We start from the raw sequence: 26,827 nt of genomic DNA, 5'->3' as shown, positions 1-26,827 counted from the left end.
GTTTGGTACACGCATCCAGCTCAAACAAAGCAGCCACTGTGAGGGAAAATATCTGGAAGAATGCACTATAATTACCTGAAAGGTCTCATATTTAAAAAAAATACATTTTAAATAGATCTCTTAAATTGTATTTTAAACTTGTCATTTAATGTATAGCATAGGTGTGTAAATTATAATTGTTTTGTATCGATGCATTGATCCAACAGCCGACGACACGATGAGTCGAAACGTCTGCAAGTGTATCGATTAATGTTTTTCTTTCCGCCGGGCTTTTTTTTTATCCACCTGCTCCTGGACATAATTCTGACTCCCTAAACCTATTTTGCCCTCCTACCTTGCTTCCTTTAGCCACTACCCTCTTTCCACTTGCAGTATTTTTTGATGCAAGGCCTTTCAGAATCTATAACACAGAGGCATTATTATTTTTCAGTGAATGAGGTTTTCATAGGCCTAGGTGGAGTACAACTTTGCAACTTCTGTTATTTGCTGTTGTTTCTGAAATAAAATGCATATAGATATTTCAGCTTTCATTGATTTATTTCAAATTTGAATTTTTTTTTTAACCAATTTCTCGAAATTAATCATGGTGGGCTGCTCAGTGGGTTCGATTCCTGGCCCGGGGTCTTTCTGCATGGAGTTTGCATGTTCTCCCTGAGCATGTGTGGGTCCAAAAACAGTCCAAAAACATGACTGTTAGGTTAATTGGCTTCTCTAAATTCTCCTTCGGTCTGTGTGTGCATGAATGGTTGTTTGTTGCCAGTCCATCGCATTGCCCTGGGATGGACTGGCGACCTTTCCAGGGTGTATCCCGCCTCTCGCCCATTGACCACTGGAAATAGGCACCAGCACCCCTAGTGACCCCAGCTGGGATTAAGGGTGTTAGATGGATGGATGAATCATGGTGTATTCTTGGGTATAGAAAATGATCGAATCGTTGGGTCAGGAAATTGATACTCGATCGAATCGCTATGATGGATGTGATTTACACCCAAGCTGCATCAGTTCAAACAAGACCTTTTGACTTCTTATTCTCGAAAATAATAGGAATTTTTTTGAACAGCAGTTATAAAGAAATGCTTGCTTGTTGTGGCTGCTTTGTCATGGTAAAATTTGACATGCTGCTATAGCTGTGTTAATTGTGCTTTGGTGCTCGCTATCTCCATAAAATAAACTTGGTGGTTGAATTGTGGAGAATATAAGCTTTCTAAGGATGTCTAACATGTCTATATTTGTGTAGTTTACAAGTGAAATTTTCATGCATTCTGAGTTATTATTTGTAAATGCTTTAAAACGGGTTTTGAGAGGTTAAAAAAATTTAAACAATTGACTGGACCTACAGCTGCATTAGATCTTAAGAACTGCATGCAGTACATGCTTCCTTTGTATTAATGTTCACTATGGTACGGATGAAAATAAAATAAAAAGCAAAAACTTTCTATTCTAGCTCTACGTAATATCTTTTAGCATTTTGGAGAAACTCTCAGTCCAGTTTGTTGTAATTTAGTTGCATATTTCTCATGTCAAAGATAATGAAAATTCTTACTACAAGACATGTAGAGCTTTTTTTGCCCTGCATGACAAGATCTGTTTTTATATATATTTAATTAGTTGATCCAAGATACAGCTATAATTGAGACTGAACTTGCATGTATGGAATACTCTTTATGCAATTTTCTTTTCATATTTCCCCTGTGAAGCATTAACACATTTAACAATCTATTCCCACTGAATACTGCTAATGTTAAGAAAAACATAATGTATTATTGGTTTTCACAGAGACACAGATGTTTTCTTTCAGGCTCAGAGTATTTTACCATCTTGTCAGCACTAGCAAAACCACAGAATCAAACATGACAGTTTCTGTCACGACAACATGTGAGATGTACATCTTCCTAAATGTGGGCCTGGCTGTCTATCATTGGTGGTTTCTCCTCACCTTGAGCTATTTATTCTCCTAATAATATATGCCTTGCCTCTGTGATGCTCTGAACATCCACTGCCGTTGGTGACAAGTTCCAGCAAGAATGAAAAATGAGATGTTGTTTCTGTAGTTTGTGTATTTTTTGAGACTGCTGTTTGTCACACGGTGTAAATCAAAAGTAATGTGCAGTGAAAGAAGGAAATAGAGAAGCCTTGTTCCATATCTGAGGACTTACTGGAGTCCTGAAAGGAGATGTCATTTCCATTGTAGGCATTCTTTAGCTTGTTGGTCATGACTCGTAGAGTCATGATCTGCTGCCGAATCAGTGTGTCCGGTCGGGTGATGTCCAAAATCACCTCTGGATTGTTCACCTGGTTGGTGAGACCCTCCTTAACCACTTCAGGGAAATATCTAAAAACAGAAGAAAAACAACCAAAAAAACACACAAACATTAGAGACGAACATTTTGATTAAGATTTTTAATCCTAGCACATATGTAAAGGAGCAAGGTAAAAAGGTGGAAATAAATATCTACATACAATTTAGGGCTGGATGCTTAATTGATTTTGACTAATAATTGACTAAAATTCAATTATTTTAGTTCATAGAAAAGATTGGTGCAGCTCGAATGTCTTGAAGTCTCTTATTAAACCCAAATAGTTCCCTGGTGAAAACATGAGATTAGAATTCCTCCTATGGAAAATGTTCTCAGACACTCCCAGAAATACTGTGGAAAGACCAGAATGGCTTTTCTCAGGACCTCCAGTCTTAGCAATGTTTCAGCAGATGGGCAGAACTGTGATGCTCCTGATCTTTTAAAAATGAAATTCACGTTTAATGACATTTGATATCCGGAGCAATTGGGTGTAAATGCAGTATAGGTTGTCCTACCAGCCACTGTTTGCAGCCAATGCCTTTTTATTTTAAGTGATTTCAATCCTGGATACATAAATCCCTTTGGTTCAACTGTTTGCATTGGCTTAAACATTTTTTTCTTCAACCCTCCTTTTTCCAATCTTTGCCACAAGTTATTCCCTGCCAGCAGCAAGACAACAGAGTGCAAATCCTACTTGTGTCTAGACCTTGTAGAAAAGTTTTTTTTTTGTTTCCTGTGAAGCTTTTTACTTACCTTGCTTCTCTGTCTGTGCCCTAGATACTCTGGGACAACTTCTTTGTGATTCTACCTGCCTGTCTGCTCACACTCAGCTTGAACTGAATCACATCTCCTTTTCATTGCTTATTGTCGAATACGCTGCTTATTTCTTTTTAGCTTTCCCTAGCTCTATTTAGAGAAAGTATTAACAGTTTTTTTTGTCCTGTTTTGAAATGCAATATTGGCAGTTTAAAAAGGGGCATTGCTGCAAACTAAAACCTAATTAAAAAGTGAGTCATAGTATTAGTCCCAAATAAAATATACCTCTCAATTTAACACACGCATTTGTTTTAGACTCTAAAATGGTTTAATTACAAAAAGAGGTAAGTAAAAGATCAAGGTACTGAGAAAGGTGTTCATGATTAAAAGGCGGGTAGGTCTAAAAATAACAATTATTCTGGACTTTTCTTTATTCAAATTTGTTATTATAAATTATTATTATTATAATTATTCTTTTTATGTAGCAAAGTACAATCATTCTTAAACCACAGCTGAATGAGGTCATCCTTAATTCTTGGACACAGTTAACATAACTGGGTCTTTAATGAGCATAAAGCACATTGAATTTAGTTATACTGTATATTAAATAAATAATGAAATAAAATATTTTGGTACTTACATTAAAATGCTTTTTTTATATTGTGGTAGTGGATGCTGCAATTCTAGCACATCTAGACTATCTGTTCCTGCCTTAAAGGGGTGAAGAATACACAGCCTGTTTGTTTAGACTTTGATTAGGTGGCCACATGTTGTTTTGAACCCTTTCAATGGGAGACCTCCTGGTGGGCCTCAGATCGTTGTTTTTCTGTTTCAACAAAGTGCATTTGAGTTTAAGTTCATAAACAGATGGATTCTTATTTGGGGTATTCTGGTTAAGTTCATGGTTCAATCAATTACTACAATTCATCCTGGTCCTGAAGCAGCAAAGTAGCCAAACGTAAACATACTCCCTGAAATTGTTTTTAAACATCCTATTCATGCCATATGATGCATTTTTTCACCCTTATTTTTTATTAAGTTGATAGGTTTTTTTTTTTTTTTTTTGTCATCGGTCTGTATAAAGAAAGCATGGTTACTATATAAAAATTATAAAGAATTCCTGATGGCCTGGCTGGTGTTTCATTATCAATTCAACTACCAGATTTAGAGCAGTGCTTAAAATGGCACTGGCACCAGCATATATTTTTTATTGCACCATCTGGTGATTTTGTTACTTGGAGAGGATCGAAGCGAGAGAGTGATACATGTTCCCTGCCAGCATCTCCAGTTCACTGTTGGAAAGAGCTACTTTTTGACCAATCAACTGTCAGTCTCAGGGCTACTTTACAAGCTGCTCGGGTGACAAGAGGTTTTTGAAGCACCACAGTCCTTCGAGTATTAGAGCCTTGGAGATTATGCACGGCAAAAGTTCTCCATATCAGTGCTAACCATTGTAGTTTCAGAGAAACTGCTAATCTTTGAACAGAATGTGGTTATTTTAATCCATGGCAGGCAAAATGTGATAAAAGCTGTTTGATTCTTTTTTTTTTTTTTATTGGAGCTGTTGAGTCCTCACCTGCCCTTTGTGTGGCTGTTCCAGCACTGTTCTTCATCAGACGCTGACAGTTTGCTTTCTGCACAGATGTCATCTGGTAATTTCGACCAGAATCTCTTGGACTCCAGTAACTTGTCTTTGATGTCAATCACCTGCCGTTGGCCAAAAACATGGAAAAAAAGAAAAACAAAAAACACATTGAGATCCTAATTAAATCTAAAACTGGAAAATAAAGATCCAAAACACAATTTAGCTCATCAATAAACAAATAATAACACAACAACAAGGTATAAAATATGTTTATTTGGGGGTGTAGCAGTCATGAACCAAGTTTGTCTCCTTCATAATACTTTCTGTTATTTTATTCCATTAAATGAGAATTACTGACTGACAACAGTTTGTTCATCCTTTTTTTCTCCAGCCCCCCTTCATATTCAGTTGATCTTTGAGTCATACAAGACAGATTTGAGGTTTCAAATCTGGTATTTGGAATAAGTGGTTACCCCCAACTGATTCCATCTGGGCTCGACAAGAAGCCTGAGCGGATGAGCAGCAAGCAGGAGGAGAAGAAAATAGCCCAAATTGTCACACACCAAAACATCTTATGTTTCCTTTTTGTTCTATTTTTTCAATTAAAAAAAAACAAAAACAAATTAAGACTAAGTAAAGATTTCATAAGATTTGCAGTAGTGTATTGATGAATTGAAGAGGGAATGAGTACTGCATTACAGCCAAAAATACACAATAATCATAAAACTTGATTAATCCTTTTTTATTGTTAAACCAAAATCACAATATGTTTGAGGATGATGTCTTCTAGTTTAAATAAAGATGGTCAAAATAATTTTTTTCATCTCATAAAAAAACAGACCTGTCCAATTAAAGATGATCTAAAATGACCTTAAGTAATACATAGGACCAAAATGTTGTTGGAATATGACTTACTGTAACTTATTTCTTTGAGAATTAAACTAATGTCTCTAAAGGGTTGAGTGTGTCTGATCTGCCTTCATTTGCAAAATTCAAAAAACTAAATCCAAGAAAGCTTATATTGTCTTTCATCAGTGTCTTAAATTTAATGACTCTTTTAGCTCCTTGTTGAGAATGATTGCTGAGATGATATCATCACATACATTACAACTAGAATCATTCACATATTACTTGAGCAAAACAGGCAGGATCACAATTTTTCAAAATATATATATATATATATATATATATATATATATATATATATATATATATATATATATATATATATACAGAGAAAGACAGGTGACAAATTCATCCTGTCTCTGACTGACTTAATATATACTTTGGTGAGAAAATCCTTTGTAGGTGGGCCTCAACCTTCTACGTAAAATTCTATTGCTCTTGGCTGTGTTTCAATTCTCCTGGTAAATTGTTTTGGACTCGAACCAATTTCAGCTGCTGAATTGTTCAAGGCTCAGCAAAGTACAAACTAAAAAAAGTATCAGTCCTACAGAATGTCCTGCCATATATTGGATAAAACAACATCACCAGTCTGGATCCTTGATGTCAAACTACAGCTGAGTTTTTAAGGTATTCAGATATAAGCTATTTCTTTGAGCTTCAGCTAATTACTGCTTACCTGTTTCAAATCTTTAATTCACATGGCCATGGCTGTGCTGTTCTATTCAGAATTTACCTTTTTTATTACGTCTCTTTAAAATAGAAGCTAATATGGAAAAGAAACTTTATACCTCCCTTTGTTTCTCCTTTTTTCTCCTTTTTTACAGCCTCATTAATTAAATAGTGACAAGTGAGTGACATAAACTAAAGACTTTTAGCTCTCATTTTTCTCTCAGTTGGTTGAAAGGCTACATGAACAGATGGAGCGCGCTCATGTGACAGAAAGATTAATCTGCTGACATACAAGCTCAGTAATGACCAAATATGAACTTGGAGGTTAAAGACCAAGAACTAGTTGCTGGGTCAGTTTAACTTGTAACGTTGGCTTAAAATAACATTTCCTTTTTAAATATCTCTATCATGCTTACTTGACAAGTATATCATCTGTATACTCAATTTGACATATTAGGCATTTGGTCATTTTTATTTGAATTTCAAGATGTGCGGAATTAAGCCAAACAATGGAGAATACGCACTCCTGTTCAGGAAAAACAAAACAAAAAACTTTTTGTTATCATTGCAGCTATAGCAAGATCTCATGTAAAAAGTTACTGATATATCTAAAAGTAAACATATTTCTCATCTTGCTAAAAAAGCTGTCCAAATGGTGTCAGCATTTAACTAGTCAGTGGAAAACAGGCAGGATCACAATTTTTCCCAAGCATGACAGAAATCGATTTTGTTTAACACTAAGTGCAATTAAAGTCTTACAGCAAATTCTCACTTTTAATCACATACATGCTGTCTAAACTTCTAAAAATAGTGCATTACTGTAGGTGGGATTTAAAGCCTGCATTGTTTGTTCTTAGGCTTATTGTAATTAATAAGGATTAAAAAAATCATGTTTTCCATATTTTTAAAACAGAATTTCATCTGGAATATTTATCCTTGAATAAATATAAAAGTTAATATTATATACGATAAAAACTACTGTACTGATCAAAGCTATAGTGAGCATACTGATCCTATACTTTCAGTCACAGTTTGGAGTTTTTGACACTTTATTCTATATGTGAAAAATAAAATACACTTTTTATTAATTTCAGAAATATAAAATTTCCATTGCTTCTTCTTATTCATTTAAACTTAATTTATACCATGCCTACTCTGCTTGCCTTTTCTAGAATGTTTCATGTTGTTACTCTGAGGTTCACACCTAAGGCTCATACCACGAAGCAAAGCCAGCTCAAAATAGCGGGATTAGTGCCAGCCTATCCAGTTTCTGTGTGTTCAGGGAAGTGGCAAGTTGATGAATTCATTCATCAACTGCATCAGGACACTGGACACTGATGAACAGCTCGACAGACTGTATTTTTCCCGAGCCACTCAGCATCCCCAATGGTAGGCAGAAAGCTGATGGTTCCACAGTGTCACATGTCCATAGATGCAGTCTATGTACTGCTGCAGATCGCATGGCGAACACACACACACATACATATATATATATATATATATATATATATATATAATATACTATATTAGGCGTTGAAGTACTACGTCTAGTCAACACTATTTGGGATAGCTCAGTCCCAAAATCATTTATCAATTTAGCATGTATGTAGTTGAATTTCACAAATACATAAAGGTAATTTTAAACAGTGTTACATTAGTTATAGGCAGTAAACTGGATGTGTAAGCTCATGTTGGCATCTAATATAATACATGAAAATCCTTCATCCTTTCTTTGTAGATATGTCCTTTTAAAATGAGAACTGCATCAACTGCTAAAAAAAAAACTGAATAATATGTGAATAAGTATTATTTTGTGATACAAAGGTACAATTACACCAACAAAACTTGAGTAATAAGGTATGGAGGCAAAGTCTTGAATATAAACTATAAAGGGACGTCTCAAACAAAAGGCTTCCTTGTTTGACAAACTGTAAATGAAAACTAAAAATAATGCAAAAGGTGACATGCTCATGTTCAATTGTAAACAAGTCTGAGCAACATAAGAATCATCTTATGGGAAGCAGTCAGGTACTATACCCAGAGGCGAATGTATTTTATATTTGACCTTGAGTTCTGTTTAGCTGTGACAGCCCTCTGAAGTAAAGAGCTGTTGCTGAACTACTGCCCCATATAACAAGTCCCCTACTACAGATCCTGTCTTTCAGTTTTTAACTTGACTCTCTCGTATAGACAGAAGCAATTGGCTGAGCTTTGGCTCCAACTAACTCTCTGTTTTTGCTTTCATCCTTTAGATGTAAAACTTAATGTTTTAGATGAAGCTAATAAAATAGCTTCTATTGTCAATAGCTGTCTACTTAGTCTATACCATAGAACGTATTACTGGAGCACTGTTTCTTTGTAGTTTCTCTGCAAATGTATGCAGTATGTACCCAGGGGGATGTGCCTCCAGTGATCTCCAGCACTCTTTAAGTGAAAGCAGGGAATACCCTGGACAGGGCAAGGCTAAAGAAAATTAATGATACAAATAATATAATACATGTAAGTCAGTAATTTAATGCGGTTGGCTGGATCTTCATACACAGAAATGCTTTTAAAATAATTGAGATCTGAAGTTTAAGGGTTTGTTACTGTACATAATGAAGATACATTAAAATGTATATAATGATCTTTAAATTATTCTGTATGATGGTTAATAATTTTTTTTTTGCAAACTGCCTTTAAATGACTTTTGTTGTGAATTTGAGCTATAGAAATGAACAGAACGGAAACTCAATGAACAGAAGGAAAAACTGAGAGACAATTTTGTTGAAGAAAAAGAATATAGTTGTAACGCTCCATCCTATTTGGAATTGTGTTTTGTTTGTTCACTGAAGTTCTTTAGGATATCAATGCATGAAGAATGCAAAAGTAGTTAGGTTTTCTTTTGTTGACTTTCATTTGCTTTAAACTCAACAGTTGCCATGGTAGAGACACTGAAAGGATAGCTGGCATCCTCCCCAGGAATAGAGGTCAGAGCAATGGGCGCAGTGAGTAACACCACCACCCACTACCACAGTCTGCGCAGCAGAATGTTATAGGGTGAAGAGCAAGCTGTCCTTCATAAACTAAGAGATATTAGGAATGAATGTGCAACCAGAAGGTTTTAATAAAGGTTTATAATATTCAATCACTTGTTCAACAAAATTTCAAAATGTCCCTTTAAATGCTAACAAAGTCCGTAAGCCATATCTGCTTTATGTCTTGTATCCTTTATTATTTACCATTTTAGTCCTGTTGTACAGTAATAACTCAATTGCTTCACTAATTAGTTAATTCTTGCAATGTTTATTTAATCTGATTTCAAAGTTTCTACAACCAGCTTTAAATAAAATTCCTCTTTAAAAATGTTTTGTTTTTTTGTTTTTTTTAACCAATTCCTAGTAATGAGTCTTTTTCAGTCCTGGTTTAATATTCATACTCATAGGACATGATCGGATAGTGTTATTATATTTCTATATACAGTAGAACATTCAAAAACAATTAATTATTTGGCCATAGCAATATATGAAACAGAAGAAATATTGAACACTTACCACATAATTACAATAGAAAAAATTGAATGAAAAATAAAAATTAACATGCCCCTCTCATGCTTTTGTTGTTGCATAAAACCTGCTATTTGGCACAAAATAGAATCAAAACTAATGTAAAATATATATACTGCTTTTAAAACGTCATTTCATTTGCTTTTTTTGTCTCACTCTGATAATTAACATTTTCAAACATATTTTAACCTTTCTTTCAGTTGTTGTGCCACAACCACAGTTAGCCTGTTTTAAACAGAGATGGTGGTAGACGGGGCATTTATGCATTTGACACTGTCTTCCATTTAGTTAATTGCTAATTTGCTATGCACTTTATTGCTAGCTTGAGAGCCCAGACATAACTATATTAAGTAACTTCAAAAGATGCTGCAGCTCTTTAAAGTGTTGATACTAGTTGCAGAAAAATGCCATACAATTTACTTTTTATTCACCTAAGATCCTGTTGAATAAAAAATTGTTCTCCAAGCTTTTTATCATATGACCATCTAAAACAGATCAATTAATATGGCTGCTTTCTTTTAATTTTGACCATTAAAACAATCTTTCAACTGGAAATGTCCCTAAATTTAGTGTTAGAAATCTGTTAGTTATTGATTTTCAATTAGTCAAATCATGTAGTGTTTGACCAAAATAAAAGTTTATCCACCTCCTTGATTTTCATTGTGAATGGGTTTGAAAACATCCCAGTTGTTCAACATTAGTTTTAAAGCTACCTCATGGAAAGTTATCAAACATAACATCCAGACTTAACTGTTACAATTCTTGTTAATAAATTCATGTATTTTCAGTAGAAGTTGTGAATTTATTCAATAATTGTTAAGAGTTTTCTGTTTGACAATGATTATTCACAAACTCAGTCTTTGATCTGTTGTTCTAACACCGCAGCCATAAGAGCAGTTGTTCAGAGGACAAGGTATGACAGATCCAAAATTATTTGAATAAATATTAAATAACATAAATTAATATCAGTACACAACAAGGGTTATATAAAGGTATAGTGGAGGATTTTCTTTTTCCGGGTGGATCATCAAAATAAGTGGTCCTTCTAGTTGTCGATCATTCTGGTGATATGTTTACGTAAGGTCGTCCTACGTGCTCATCCCCATTTCCACCTATCGGTAGTGAGTCTGACATAGTAGAAAAATTACAGATCTTCTTTTGAAAAGTAAGCTTGTATGAGCGATGCAAACAGCAACTTTTAAACAGAGCGTACACAAGGAGAAATGGGCTTGTGCACGCTGTTGCACGCATTTGATAGGCGTTCCCTCTGGGAAGCGGGTACAACTATACAAGGCCTTTTTAAAAATATTCACAAATCCTCCATCATACCTTTAAGCAGAGCCTTGAGAATATCCTGGATTTCCTACTGTGCCTTTTTCAGTTTTTTTTTTATTTTTTTTTTTACATGTCTGGATTCTTCTGCATGTCTTATTGCTGGTCATGGCAGCTGCAGTTGTTCAAAGTAACTTCACAATCCCTTAACTGATCCAAAAGGCAATGATCTGATAAACAACAACCTGATTTGTTCTGATCATCTGGGCACTAGGAAGGCTGTGAAATGATCCTGATTACACACACAAACCCGAGAATATGTGGGCTCAGGTAAACATGCATAGTGACATGCACCCCAAACCATCTTCATGTCCTCGTTATACTTGAGCCTTTAAAAGAGCACCCAATACAGTAAATCCGTAGGTCTTAACAGGACATGAAAAGGCCTGTAATAACAGGATGCCACTGCAGGAGGCTGGTCTCACATTTGATGTGGTAATCCTATTACTGAGGAACCAAAGCTGGTTAGTTTTAACACACAGTGGTATGGCTCTGACTCACCATTGCCCAAAGCAACCTGGGAGTGAAAACAACATATGGATCTGCTTTAAGATAAAGACTTTGTTCAGGTTTTTAAAATCAATGTGTTTAAAATCAATGTTTTTAAAATCAGTCCAATCTGACAGCAAGACATCAGATGCAGAATACATATATACATAATACATTAATCAAGAATTATTATAATGAAAGCAATAAGAAAGTCTCTTGGAAAACATTGGCTGCTTTTGACACATTTGCACTTTAGCAGAATCTCTGCAATAATGGTCCTCATTCTGCCCTGTGAGAGTTCTCTGAAAAACCTATATCATTAAAACCTACAGGTCTGTGGAGATGAGATTTTATGAATGTTCTCATTGAGTTGTGCTAACACTAATAGTTTATTTTCCGACATACATTTTTTTGTGTGTCATTTTCATTTATCTGGCACATTCAAAAACAAAGTTATTTGACCTAAGTGTTGTAGAACTCATCCAATATCATAAGGCTATAATAAAATAACATTACAAAAAAATCTATTGTACAGTTTTAAAACAAAGATTGTTTTAAACTAGTTGTTTTGATTCAAAGATGGTTCTGCAGATGACCAACTTTGTTGGAAACAATGCAAACACCTTATCGCCTTTACTATGAAACAAAAACTTCTATCATATTTCTCCCTTTTAACTTTTATTGACATTAAGCAACAACAAAAAAACAACTGTTATTTATATACAATATTTACACTTAATGGGCCTGATTAGAGAGCGAAATACGGGGGGTCCGGGGGGCACGACCCCCCCAATTAACCCATGAGACCCCCTGAAAGCCTCAAAAGCAAAATTTAAAGCGGGTCTTAAACTGTGTAAAAAAAAATTAATAATAAAATACTTTTTTGTCACTAATGGTCACTAAAATGTTTTTAAGCTATATATTATATAATTAGTAATAATAATAATAATTATAATAATTATTATTATTATAATCTTATCTGTTGTGCCTGTGTACTTTATCTGTTTCACTGTTGGTGAATGAGAAACATCCTCTCGAGTCCTTGTATGACTGGTGAATCTGAAGAAATGACATTAAAGCTGACTTTGACTTTGAAATGTTATAGGCCTACTGTATATTGAAAAAATGTAGATCGGTATTGCAAAACAATCGGGAGATGGGGACCCCCCCAAATATTGACAGGTATTTCACACTCTGGGCTTGATCTTCTGATAGTTTATGTGTATGTTTAATGTACATTTAGACTTGTTTTAGACATGCAACACTGCTTTGTTCTTTTAAATCATGGGGAAAAACTAAGAGGAACAGTGCCCATTTTTGTGCATGTAGCTGCAAAATACAGGGTGTAAAAATATTTTAAAAAGAAATGAACATTTTCAGTAAACTATTTAAAAAAAACTAACTAACAGCTTAAGAAACCCCAAAATTTAAATGGACTGGACCATCTATCCAACTGTTCACAAAGTTTTATTGGGCAGAAATAGAAAGCTTCCTGTGTCTCTGTTTGACAGAATGGTATGTGGTTGTAAGACAGCCCAGGGGATTGTAGGATGCACTTTTTGCCCGACTTTCATCAGGAAAACGATTCAGGAACATTTCATGAAAGCAATCTTAGGAAAACCTTCTTTCCCAATGATGTGAAGGCCATAATCCCCCTGTGGCAGATGCTAAACATTCCCTCTGAAAATCACAAATAAACCCCCATTTGACTGTTTTCGCACAAGGTGCACTTCATACTAAATGTAAATACTAAATGCTGTACCGGACTTTCAAAGTTCAGATCCACCTCCAGCTAAACACTTGATAGCTGTGATAAAATGATTGTAATGCATAGATCTCCTTGAGTTGATCATGCCACTCACCATATTACTGTAAGTGTTTTACCACCGAATCAGTGGCGGCTGGCCAATAGAGAGCACTAAGGCGCTGCCCCACCAGCTCAATGACCTTGGTTAAGTCTTAAAGGAAGAGTCTGGTCACATCCAGAAGGCAAACTGCTTAAGTACTTTAAGTATGAAATTATAACACACATTTCAATAAGTGATACGTGTTTTTAATAAGGAGTAATTTCCTTTGAATGTGCTTTACCGGAGACATCCATGTTTGTCAAAGAGCACTACTGCCACCTATCGAATTGCAACGTCACGGTGCCGTTAAGCAAGTCCCAATGCCGTATCTGGTGTTTTTCACAACGTGCCATTATCCATGATGACAACGACCAGTGCACTATGCAAAGCAGAGAATAATGAATTATTGATGTGTTTTTTCTCTGGCCAGGAGAGCATTGGCAAATCCTCCCTCTTCAAGTTGGCAATGCAACAACGAACCCGTGGTGGATCATGCATTGGAAAGGTGAAATAACCAATTTTTTTTTTTTCACTTTTACCCAATGTATAACAACATCCAACTGCCATGAACGCGGGCATTGTCAGTTCTACTATAGCTCTTGTTGAATTTCAATAAGGAAGTCCTCTTGAAATCTTAAATAATTGTTGTTGATTGCAGATGTCTCTAGTAGCTCCCATTGATTTTTCTTGTAAAGCGAAGAGAATGGCACTACGCTTACCACACAGTGACGTTGCTGCCGGAAGATGTCAGGACTGAGGTGTCACTATATTTGGGCAAAAATGGCCAGTCAGCAGTCTAAAAGACAGATGGAGAAAGTACACTCTCTCTTCTTCCAGGATCTGGCTTAGCTACAAGGCTTGGCTAATTGCATGCAGCGAGGGTAATGCTTTATTCTGCTGCTTTGACAGCCTACCTCCTTTTTCAAATGTCAGGATCTGACCAAGCATGGATAAAGACAGGTAGGACTGATAAAAGCACTTCTTAAAAAAGGCAAAAAAAACATGGACAATCTTGGATTCAAATGGAAAATAATATGATATAGAGTACTTTTTGTAGATGTTAATTTGCATAGTTGCTCTTGAATAAACACCTTCTCAGAAAATAAAAAGTTTTTTATATGTTAAAAAAAATATGAGGCTGACAAATAGCTTCTCCATTATTAAACTGGTATATTATGATTTTAGGTTTTTGACACAATATTGAACCATGCAAATTTGTCTTCACAAAGCCTCAGAAGGGCAAGATTTAAGTACAAAATGTAAACCTGTTCATGAAATTATGTTTTGTTTCTGTAGTGTTTTTATAATGTTTTTTTGTTGTTTGCATTCATATAAATATACTCGTGTGTATACTGTGGTTTTTGGTATACGTCTATTTTGAATTTATAGCCCCCCCTGGAGAAAACTCCACCAGCGGCCACTGCTCCAAATAATATTCTGAACAACAGAAGTAAGCACTTCTGTTGTTTTGTAATAGTATTCTGAGAGCAGCAACCAAATGAAGCCAAGTATCATTAGTGTTGACTAACTTATATTGGGACCCAAGGACACATATGTTCTGTTAGGAAAGTATATCTATTTTGTTTTAAAAAAGCAATAAAATTCAATATGTTCCAGATAAAGAAAGGGATCACAACATATTACCCCTTTCTTTGTTATTATTAGGAAACTGTAAATGAGATAAAACACAGAGATGCAAACACCCAAAGACAAAACAGAACAGAGAGCAATGGTTGGAATGTAACAAACAAACCTGAAACATAATTATGTCAGTCATAAAAACAAACGGACCAAGAACACTGCAATACATCCATGTCTAGGGCTACAACAAAGTAAAAACATCCTGCAGTGTTGCAGTGATGATACTATCTAATAATGCAATAGTGATATAATTTCCAATGATAGCAGATTTTGTATTCTTCCTCATCTGCCTTAATAGCGTCAAACACTCATGGTGACCTTTAATGTTACAATGGGTATAAAATATGTTTCCACTTTGTAAATAATGATAAATATACAATGTATATAATCACTTAAAACAGCTCTAAATGCTACATAATCTTTCTGTATTGTAAACCAGCTTAAGTTTTTGTAAAACACAAGTCTGCTGATACCTTTTACTAAGCAACAATTCTGTCAAATCTTTTTTTTTAGTAATTCTTTCTTTAGTCATTAAATGTTTTTATATAAACTTACAGTAGGTTCAGACAGCTACAAAATGCAATTTATGCTTCTTAAAGGTTGCAAGCTTAGGTTATAAACAATTCAAAACCTTTTCAGACACCCCCACCCCCCCAGCCTAATTAATTATGCATTTAAGTAAAAATATAAGGCATGCCAAATTGAATACAGCATTAATAGTGAGGTGTTACGTAATTTAGTGACTAAGAGGGATATTCTACTTTAGAATATGTCATTTTGTATTTATTATCTCTTGATAAAAAATGCTGGCAATTAATGGAGCCCAAGGGATTTGCACTCTACACCAGTGAAACTGTACAGTCAGAACTTTTGTGTCTACATAATTTCTAGCTCATAAACAGATGCAAATATTCGAAGGCTGTTCATAAATAAAGAGGATTAAGTGTTGTGAGTAAAAATACAAACACAATTTAAAAATCTAGTTATTTAAGCTACTTCAGTCTATGTAAAATCAGCTGCATGTGCAGGTTTAAGAACGTATAAAATATTTATATTATATGATGTCATTTTCAGCTTTTGATAAAACAGTGATAATCACAAGTGATGCACAGAAAAAAATTAAGAATACTAAACTTTTGGCGGAAGGATTTGCAGAAGTGAAGGGGATGGAACAGAGAGACCAGGCATACTACTGTTGCACTGTAGGAGAGGGAAGAACCCAGCTGCCTCATTACAGGCAATTTTTATTTCTGAAGAAAGGCAACTTACCACAAAGCTGTGCTTGAGTTGTGTGGTGATGGAAAATCTGTTCAGTGTAAACAATTTTCTGGAAACTAAGTCCAGTCAGTGTATGTTTTGTTATGTGCACAGTTTGCACCACTACGGCATTGATTTAATGCAAAATTATTTTGTTTTTTAGTTTTTTGACTAAATGTGAAATATTTAATATGCAAATAATCATATTTGCTTATGTGAAAAAGATGCATTTCACAAAATATTGCAAGTTGATGCAATAGTTTGTTTATTTGGTGCAAGTGCAAGCCACTTGAGGTTGAAACTCAAATTGTGAACAAACATTATCGCTAATAGGCAGCGATAAGGCATCAACAATCTGGTTAGTTCCAATGGTGCTGAAACAGTATTCAGACTGAGATACAAAAGGTTGACAAATTTAACAAGCATTACATGTGCAAGAAAATTCCTCACATTTGAATTCCTCTAAAATATACATATTTCCTCTGAAGTTCATATTTGTACTTAATGCCTATATGCTGTGAGGCCAAATACCATGTATGTTTAGGGAATAAAGCTTACTCAGTTTATGCATCTCCAGTGGGCTTGTGTCTATCTATGACGAGGTCTCTCCTACTGGGTGTGGAGCGGTCTTGCTGCTCCTCACAACTAATAACTGTGCACCTCCATATGACAAACTAGCTCTAATAAACTGTCTCAACACAAACACAATTATTTCTACACATACATTCCCTCACCCAGTCAACCACCAACATAGCCATGTAAACAATATACATACAATTCAATATGGTTGAAGGTCATACCCATGCAGATTACTATTAAAGCAATGCCGTTAGGTGAATTTGATGCTGGATGCATTTTTTATATAATAAAATTATTGACAAAATCTTGATTTATCTTATTATAAAGCAAAACTTCCCTGACAAACGTAGGCAACCAAATTCCTGTATAATAGTTTATATCAATAGTGAAAGTTGCTTTACTTAAAGAGGTCAAGATGAAACAAAGTTAGCCCCTTTAAGTCATTTCATTCATTCGACTCGTTTATCAACTTTACCTTTCAGACAAGCATCTGTTAGTTTAGTTTTTTATCTCATCCCAAATGTTATGTTTACCCTTGGGATGGGACACAAAACCAGCAATGTATGAAACATCCATCTGTGCTTACATTAGCCAGGACATGGTTTGTTTAACATGAATGTGCTGCTCTAAAACTGCTCAGTGTCTCGTTTGATGTTTTTTTTAATACTGTAACTGTAACTGAACAGAATTTAAGTTCTCTTTAAGTATTTTTGGAACTAGAAGATTTTTTGATTTGATCTGGATGTTTCACGCTTTTTAAAAAGTGAAAAATTAAAAAGCAAAATTACAAGTCAAATAATTTTGCCATGTTATTCATTTCTAAAACACATTCTATGGTTTTTTTGTTTATTTTTATTTTACAACGGTTTAAAGAAATGCTATAAATAAGATCATAGAGCAGGGAGTGGTTTGATATAATTTTTTTTTAGCACTTATACGCTTATGTGTTGTACAGGAATGAACCCTGCTTTGTTAGGTTTGAGCATGTTCATACAGGCAGAAATTGTTTTGAAACTTGCATTGAAATAATACTGTTGTTTCTTTAATGCACTCTTAATGGCATTTTCCACAGATGTGAGTTTACCACTCCATGTGGTTTCCTCAGTTAATGCCTAAAGTGTTTAGAAATATATGCGCGTTTCTATTTGTGAATGCAAAGCAAACATAATTACAGAGATAACAAGTGCACACACACACACAACCCAACACAATACTGTAGAAATCTTGAAGGTTATTTTCTGAAGCAGTTGTTATGAAGATACACTGTGAACTGCATGCTAAGTATACCTGCTCCCTGTTGCTAGAAGTAACAGATGTGTGGAGCATTTCATTATAGATACAGAGCCCCTGCTAATTGTGTAATTAAGTGAATATGTGATCAGGAAAACATTTAAGTTTAGGACTACATAGAGGGAAATCTGCTGCTGTGTCATTTAACTTAAATCTGCATCACTACAACTGCTAACTCTATGGTTTTTAGTTTAAAGTGGCAGTTGATTTCAAAACCTGCACGTTACATGAACGATAACAAAACAACATTTATGATGTACATATCTCCTTGTGTAATATTATTATGCAGGATGTCTGAATTGTTTAAAATGATCATTCATCTGCATAAAGCAATTGAAGAAGGGCCAGGATTTATTTACAGAGATGTATAAAACTCCAAGAGATCACGAAAGCTTGATGAGAGATGTTCTGGCACAATTAGTTATTTGATTTAGGGAGGGTTTTTTTTTTTTTCTTTATACAAGCAGTTTGGTTCGGTTGGGTTATTTTTTTTTAACAAATATTTTTTGATAATTCCTTCTTTTTATGTTATTACTTCATTTTCAATGGAATGTTTCTAAAACAAAGCAAACACCAATAAATGTGTAAAGGAGTAATACTTGTACATAGCACTGTAGATAACTATTTTCTTAGATTATTTTAACCTTTTTAAACTGCTGAGTATAGACCGTGGAATTGTTTAAATCTTGATAGAACATGGAAACATTTAAGTCCTGCTGTTTCTAGGTCACACTGACATCAGCACCATACCAGCTAATAGAACTGCGGATTGAACCAGTGTCTGAAATGGGGGATTTGAATTATACAAAGAACAGCTAAGGCAGGCTTTATAAAGCAGCTAAAATCTCCAAAGGGGAGAAACATGAATGGTCACTTTACAATTATGCTTCAAGCAATGGGGTTAGCTTACTTTAAGCACAATGTGTCTGCATTTTGAGATTTACTGCTTTGAATAATGTGTTAAATAGGATTTTCTTAAATACCTTTTAGTCTGTTTTAGCTTCCCTTACCTATCTGGGAGAGCTTAGCAGAAAATGTTCCAAAGAGTGAAATTAGGGTAAACACCCTCTACCTTTAGCAGCGTGATAACCACACCATGTCATGAAAGACAGCTGAGCCCTAAACAGTCTGATAATGAGCAGAGAGACTGAAGCTGAGGCAGATTCGACTTCATGCTGGGATTTTTGGCAGCCTCTAAAGTCAAGCTGCTTTGAGGGTGAACTAACCTGTTTTAAAGGACTGGTCAGATTGAAATTTAACTTTAGATGGGGAATAAGTTGAGTGCAAATCTAGGTGAAATAAGGTTTAATCCTAGTGTTTTTTAAATAATATGTAAGAGAAAAATACAGAACCTTTGTTATAGCTGTTCATTACAAAGTAATAGAATAGAAGAATCCTTAATATACAGTATTTCATAGTTTGCAAAGTTGAACTAATTATTTGTACTTGCCTCAGACCAGAATAGTAAAATTCTACTTACGGTACTTTTTTATAGAGCAATGCAATGCCCAATGTTTTTGTTGTTGGTATTTTTTCACAAACGATGATGTGAGCAGTGCTTTCAATAAACTTTAAACTTACATTAAACACATAAAATATGTTTTTTTTTAATAATCTATTCTGCAAAAATATATTTTATATTTAATTTCATACCTTTAACTTAAAGTATAAAACTAAACTAACTCCTCAGACTACTAAAGTTTTTGCTCATGGGCTACAGTCACACTGCCTTCTAAAATTATCTGCATCCTGGCAACCAAAAGAGGATTCACTCTCCAATAGTGAGCTCTGGAGATTTGTCTTGCTCCCATTTTCATATTCACTGTGTGTGGTGGCAAGATAAACCAGTGTCCTCACAGATCTGGTATTTTAAACTATTTAATTATCGTTCTTCTACTTCTTTTTTCTTTCTTTTCTCTCATATCAAACCAGACTGAACTTTAACTGTTTGAAGTTATTTTAAATTGTTAAATAGCAAAATAAGAAGTTTGAATGAATATACATTTTTTTCAATATTTTGTAGAATTTGTAAAATTTGTAGATCCTTGCTCACATATACTTTTACAGCTCTACAGACTATTTTTATTTCAGAATGACATTTTTTATTTCGATGGCTACTCAAGGAATGTATTCAAAAAAAAAATTTTTCTGTATGCCTTACAACTTTGCAATTGATGTAAGATTTTACTTTAGTATTTCCAAACAGTATCATTTTCTCACACCTGTACTATTTTTTCCTGCTATTTATTTTATGAAGAGCACAGAAACTCCGGCAAAATCACATGCCATCCTCTGTACTTCACAGTTGGGATCATCTTCTCAGGCTTCTGCAAGCTTTTTTCATCCAAACATATCAATGGACCTTATTGCCAAAAGCTTCACAGCTTGTTTAATCAGACTGCAAGTCTGTGGAAATCAAGGTCTTTTTGACTGCAGGGTTTTCGCCAGCGTATTTCAGCATAAAAGGGTGTTATACTCAAAAAAGTCACAATTGCACTGAAAATCAGGCAGATACGCTCATTTTTCATGACTGACGTCTGGGCTTCCCCGCCATTGCATTTCAGCACAGAAGCTGGATATGCTGAAATTTACTTCAAATTACAATGGAATTATGCTGACACTCTGACTTTAAATGATCAGCCATGGAAACTATGTTTTTAAACACATTTACATTCTTATTTGAACATATACATGAGGGAAGTAATTTGAAGACGTGAAATCCACACCGTTAAGACTGTCATCAGCTCTCTGAGGCAGGTGAACATGCTACAGCCTCGACAGCAGAGTTTGAAAAAACAAATAACAACACTGGTTACGCTAAAATCTTTAGAATTACAATGGAAGTATGCCAATTCCCTGACTTTTATTGAGCTTACCGGCTGCAGAAATGGTGTTCTTAACTTTTATAACTTATTTGATGCAAGGGCTGTAAATGTGAACCATGGGCTGTCATGGTCTCCCCAAGGGAGGTCCTCAATGTTGCCAACTTAGTGACCTTGTCGCTTTTTAAAGTGACTCACCACAAATGTAGTTTCTACTGTATTTCCTGTCTTGTTGGAGACTTTGGAAACAACATGGAAGCACTGATAACCATGAGTTTACGGCCATCAGTGAGCAGTTATTGAGTAAGTAAGCCCCTCCGTCCTTCCAAACACTGACAGTGAGTGAGGCGCAGCAGCTGCACCCAGTTTCTACAGAAAAGTAGTCACACATATAGAAAGCTTCCAAATATAAAAATTGGGATGCGAATATAATAAATATTTTCTTTTTTCTTGTTGCAGTAAAATCAATCATTCAAACTTTTAATCAATCAAACCTCATTTACAGAGTTCTTCTGCTAATGGTCTTGCAGCTGAATTTGGTAACATCGGATTGATTTATGTAGTTTCAGTTAAAATAATTTTATTGAAAACTAAAAATTATCTTATAAAGTTCCCCTTGAGTTTTGAACCTTTCTGAACCTATTCTTGATTTACCTATATTATTCAAATTGTGTAATATTTCTATTTAGCTAAGAGGAAGGAGACTCTATGCCTTTCTCATCAAATATTCTAAGACACTGACTACTTAAAATGTTAAGTGTGGTTTGAAAATGTTTTAGTTCCATGTGTGACGTGTCTCTGTGTCACTTGTGCAGTAAGATTGAGCACTTGATTGAAATGTTTTATCCTTTTAGCTAATTGTCTGAAAAGGTTTAAATATACAGTAATATATACAACCCAGCAGGCGAGCGAGGCACTCAAGACGACCATATGACTGTTGAAGTACCTCTAATCCTCACTCCCACTCCTGTTTTATTAAATCATATCCTTTGAACCAGAAAGCCACATTTTGTTTTACTGTTTGGTCTTGGAGTCAGCTGTTCTGGGTTCCCATTTTTGGTTGTAGGGTGAGATCCTGAGGCTAGGTGAAAGGAGCGGCCTGGATCTGATGGCCAACTGCTGGATGGTTTGTGGTTTCTCCCACTCTTTTGTTTATTTGACCAAGACTACAAGTTCCACTTTTTGTTCAGACTTGGGGTTTAATGAACCTTTCTTGTTCAAAAATAATCTGGTCTGGTCTCTGTGTGTTATGTGTTCTGTGTGACGACAGAAGGATTGTAATATCATGTACCTCTAGAGGTGCCAAAAGATATGGCGATTTTTTTACCCTACCTAATTCAAATCTTTTGTTTGCAAAGATTGCAGAAATTTTAGATTCTTTTGTTTTAAGTCTCTTCTTTTTTTATTTTAGATCTTTAACAGGGAAGCTTTTAAGTGTGGATGGCATCATATGTAGAAAGTAGAGGCAATGCACATTTTACAGCTGGATGCATTCTGTCATTCAGGATTTAAAACAGAGTCCATATGTCAGAATTGTCATGTGCAAAGCTGCCACTAATGTTCCATGGACTGGACTTCAAAACTGACATAAAGGTTTTGTTTAATCTCAGCTGGAGCATATGTTGGGAAGAAAAAAAAAAAGGCTGATTCGTCAGATACAATCATGCAGCAGTCTTGCTTCGCGGTACAAGAGGTCCCACCACACAGAGCAGCAAAGGCCTCAAAACAGCTCACATAAACCAGGCAGTGAAGTTGAAAATTACTAACAACAAGACATTACCATGGTTTTGTATTTTTCCAGCATATCTCCCTTCAGCATGCATCACACTGTGCATATTTCCCAAAGCAGCTGTCAACCACATCGGGTACCTAGCTATTTTTTTCCTCTTTTGTAGCTCACTGTTTTTCTGTTTAGATTCCATAGCAACCAAACACATGATGATAAAAACGGCTTTATACTGTATGTTGTTGACAATTGCTTAGGGATGAACCATGAAGATTCCATATAGAATGGAAGTATAAAAAGATGAATAAAAGCTTATAAACTACTAACAACCAAGTCAATGATAAATATAGTTGTGTCCCAATTCAGGGGCTGCGTCATTCAATTGTAGGCAAATGATGTCACACTGCTGCAATGAATTCTGTCCCAATTCCTGAATCCTCCGAACCACCAGGTTACAATACGTCCAGCTCCGATGTGCAGCAAAGTTCACCAGGGTTGTAATTAACGCCACCTCCCCTTCGCTGGGGTACGAAGCCGAGAGGAGGTCCAAGGAGCATAAACAGTTTATGCAATAAAAGCCAGGGACAAAATTTAGACCAAAACTTTTCTTCCTATGAATTTAACAACAGTTAATATTGTTTCATTTTTGGGAATCCAAAAATATTTCTGGAGTTAAATTCTGAAATGTGTGAGTACAATACTTGCAGAAAAGCTATGTTTGTTGCTATATTGGTGCATTTAATGTTTAATAAATACGTTTTGATGATCTGCATTAATATATACAGCCAAGTATGTGTTTAATTGCTAATTTTCTGTTACGGTCACTGACCTCTAGGGGCTCTCTTCATGAGAGAGCTCTCTCTTTGTGTTTCAGGTCTACCTGGCTGTTCAAACCTGAGATGTCAGGCACCTTCTTTCTCTTATTCCCTGGGCCTTGATCTGAAGTGATCTTGTCTGTTAGCTGAGTGTTAATGTGTGATTCATGTTGAATAATTGGCTAACTAAAGCATTTTCTGTTCACAGTGGAAGCTGGTAGGGGTTCTCTGCCAACTCTTTTCTCCTTCTTCAATGGTTAGCCAGGGAGTTCAGGTATTGTACTTTTTTTTCAGTTCTCCTTTAGAAAGTGGTTTATTTTATAACCAAATAAGGGGGCGTTTTGTTTGTTGTTTTGGCCTTGGAGATCCTGAGGCTTAAAGCTTCCCTGTGTTTTGCTGTCTGCTGTATTTTTGAACTCTTGCAAATTGTGAAATAAATTATATTTTCTTACTGACATCATCTTTTAGGTTACTGACTTTTGTGTTACACCCAGTGCCAGAATTTACCTTTAGTGGTCTTAAGGGTGGGGGTGGGGAGTTGTAACATATTCACAAACAAATCAATTCATGCAGTACTTCTATTAATATAGCCACATCTTTAAAGCAACAAAGTGTAACTTTTAACGACTAGTTGTGCTAACATTCAGGCTTAGTGCCCCTGAAAGCAACACCAGGCAACGCTACACTCACACACAAATATAACACAGGGCAAAAAAAAAAAAAAAACGGTCTCCCTCAGTGTTTTGGAATCTAGACACCTTTGGACCAGCAGATTGAGATGTCATGGAGTTACTTGTAAAGAGAAAGCTAAATTCATGTCTGTAGATTAAATCCTAAATCTGAGAACCAATATATGTCTGAATAGATATCTATCCGTTTGTTTTGCCTAATGGAAACTTTTGCATGACTTTGTGACAGATCTGACCCTCTTAAGTCACATTAACATGTATTTTAGAAGAGTAGCCAGCAGAGCATTGATATATGCTGAATTCTGCAGATTGACCTTAAAAACCATTCAATATATCTCACATTTTGCTGGAATGGCTTCAGCTTGCCACTATCCCTGCTCCTCCATTCAAAGGCAGTGTAAATGCTCTTGCTAATTATAACCGCAGCATATTTGTTAAGGAGTTTGTGGTAAAATGCAATGAAGCTACACAAATAGTCAACTGGGGGTAGGACGTCTTTAAATGCGGCTGACAAATGTGTCCTGCTTTTCCCAAACTTGAAGGATTGGTATATTTCATTGCCCTCCATTTCCCATGGAGAATCGAAGCAGGTAAAAGCAGATTGATCAAACTCAGGGAGTAATGATGGAGGATGGTGACAAAATTCAGAATAAGAAAATGTATATATGATGCTTTCTGTGAGCCAAATATTAACTTTTAAGATATATTGCTTGGATATCTGCTAAGTTTAACAACATTTCACTTCATATCAACAGGCACCAGCATGCCTCAGCATCTGTCAGCCGACAGGTAGTTTCTCTTCCCTGTCTCCTCGATAAGAGGCCTGATTTTGAACACATCCTGTTAAATCGACTGCTGGGTTTAACTACTGGTTGAAAGTAAAAAACTTATTCAGTCGGACCACTTTTTGTGGGCCTGTATTTGTGTACCTGATTTTCTTCTAGCGTGTGGCACATACTGGGACTTCTGCCTGTATTCCCGCCCTGATCTCTCCAGTTTACAGCTTGTCTTTGATTTCTTTAAGAAAACTGTATCATAAGAAACATCGCTTTGTCATACAGTATATTCACATGGCATGAGTGAGGAAAGGCAGAGGACATTATTTATTATGATGGTAACTTGTCTCCAAATGACTCAAATGAGCTTCAGCAGAGTCAATAAATGACAGCAGCACTCGGAACAGTCCGAGACAGAAACTCTGCAAGCTACTGTAGTATTAGTGCATCTAGTAGGGAACCTGATGCTGCAAAATGACTGTACGATATTTTCAGATAAAAGGTGAGACAGAGTGAATTTTAAACAAATGGCAGAAATAGCTGAAGAAGAAAACAAAATGACGATACGGTAATAGTGTAGATCGAGTCCAAAATGTACGGAAGTGCACCCTTTAAAAAGATAATGCTGTTAAAAAGAAGTTGCATTAATCTGGATTTATACAGTGACTTTGACAGCCCTTTTCACAATGTTTCTTTTAGCATTCCATTTTGAAATCTGTTTTGAATTCCTAAACTCCTTACTTTTTAAAAGTATTATCCCTGTAGGGCAGCTTTTTTCACTACTTAATGCATTCTAGGCTCATGGAGGTGGACCCAATATGAGAAAATAGAGCGAGGTCCTTTGTTTTCCTGATCATTGCTTAAATCTAAGAATATATTTTACAGATTTCTATTTGAAATATATAACTTTTATGATTTGTTACAACAACCATGATGTTTTACAAACCCATTTTTTCCTAGTGGTTCCACTGGTACTTGGTGCCCAAGGTGCAGTGCATTATTGTACCCAGAGCAGTGCGCTGGGTAAATTAAATAATAATATAATATGGCATAAGTGGCAAATGTTTGTTGAGGCAAGGCCTAATACAGAGAAGAAATATATTTTTCTGAAGAAAACCAAACTGAGCTTATTGAATCTTAGGTTGGATTGCTTACTTGTTAATGTTTTTTAAAGTCTTTTGTTTTATATCTTATCTATTTTCTGAATGTTGTTTTTTTTATTTCCAAGTTAACACTATAAGCCTTAAGCTAATGAAAAGTGGCTATATCATACTTTTAATGCAGCGCATATACATTTGATTTAAAAATTTGCTTTGTTCTTTTTAATTACTTTATAATAAAACTTGATTTGCAGATAAATAACTACATCTGTAATTAGAAAACAACAACATAGTAAATTCTCAGCCTTCTGGGTCATGTTAACCACAAAACAGGCCTAAATTGAAGACGACCGCACTCACGCACAGTCTAAAGATATTTTGACACCTATAATGGAGTGAGCCGACAGAAATTACTCTAAAAATACAAGGTTTTTTTGTGACTAAAAGAATATATGAAAACTGCCAAAGATATGAAAACTTGAGTCCAGTTGATATAATTTTGATTGTGTGAATTCTGCAGGTAGGTGCATAGAAATATAACAGCAAAGCTTTAAAAAAAATACATTTATAACTTCTTGACTACCAGTTTCTTCCCAGTGGTGAACTACTTAATGAGGAAAAGTAGCAGGCGAATGTTACTCTATTTATTCTATGGAAGTGGTTTTGTACTATTAAGATTATACCATCTGCTTTATTTTAATATGTA

General features: G+C 35.2%; 1 protein-coding gene across 2 annotated transcripts in view; it reads right to left on the bottom strand.

The window, feature by feature from the left end:
* LOC107091297 (glypican-6-like) overlaps positions 1-26,827 on the bottom strand; it is a 188,056-nt gene that overhangs the window by 8,481 nt on the left and 152,748 nt on the right. For both annotated transcript variants that reach the window (XM_015385134.1, XM_015385143.1), the window contains 2 exons: positions 4,630-4,760; positions 2,157-2,332 (listed from right to left, as the gene is read on the bottom strand). In XM_015385134.1, the coding sequence (XP_015240620.1) occupies positions 2,157-2,332; positions 4,630-4,760 (307 nt within the window). The remainder of the gene's footprint in view (positions 1-2,156; positions 2,333-4,629; positions 4,761-26,827) is intronic.

This window comes from Cyprinodon variegatus, unplaced genomic scaffold (genome assembly GCF_000732505.1).
Source record: "Cyprinodon variegatus isolate N-32 unplaced genomic scaffold, C_variegatus-1.0 Scaffold15, whole genome shotgun sequence".
Taxonomy (NCBI): domain Eukaryota; kingdom Metazoa; phylum Chordata; class Actinopteri; order Cyprinodontiformes; family Cyprinodontidae; genus Cyprinodon; species Cyprinodon variegatus.
The sequence above is the reverse complement of the archived record's forward strand: the minus strand, read 5'-3'. Positions and strand labels throughout refer to the sequence as shown.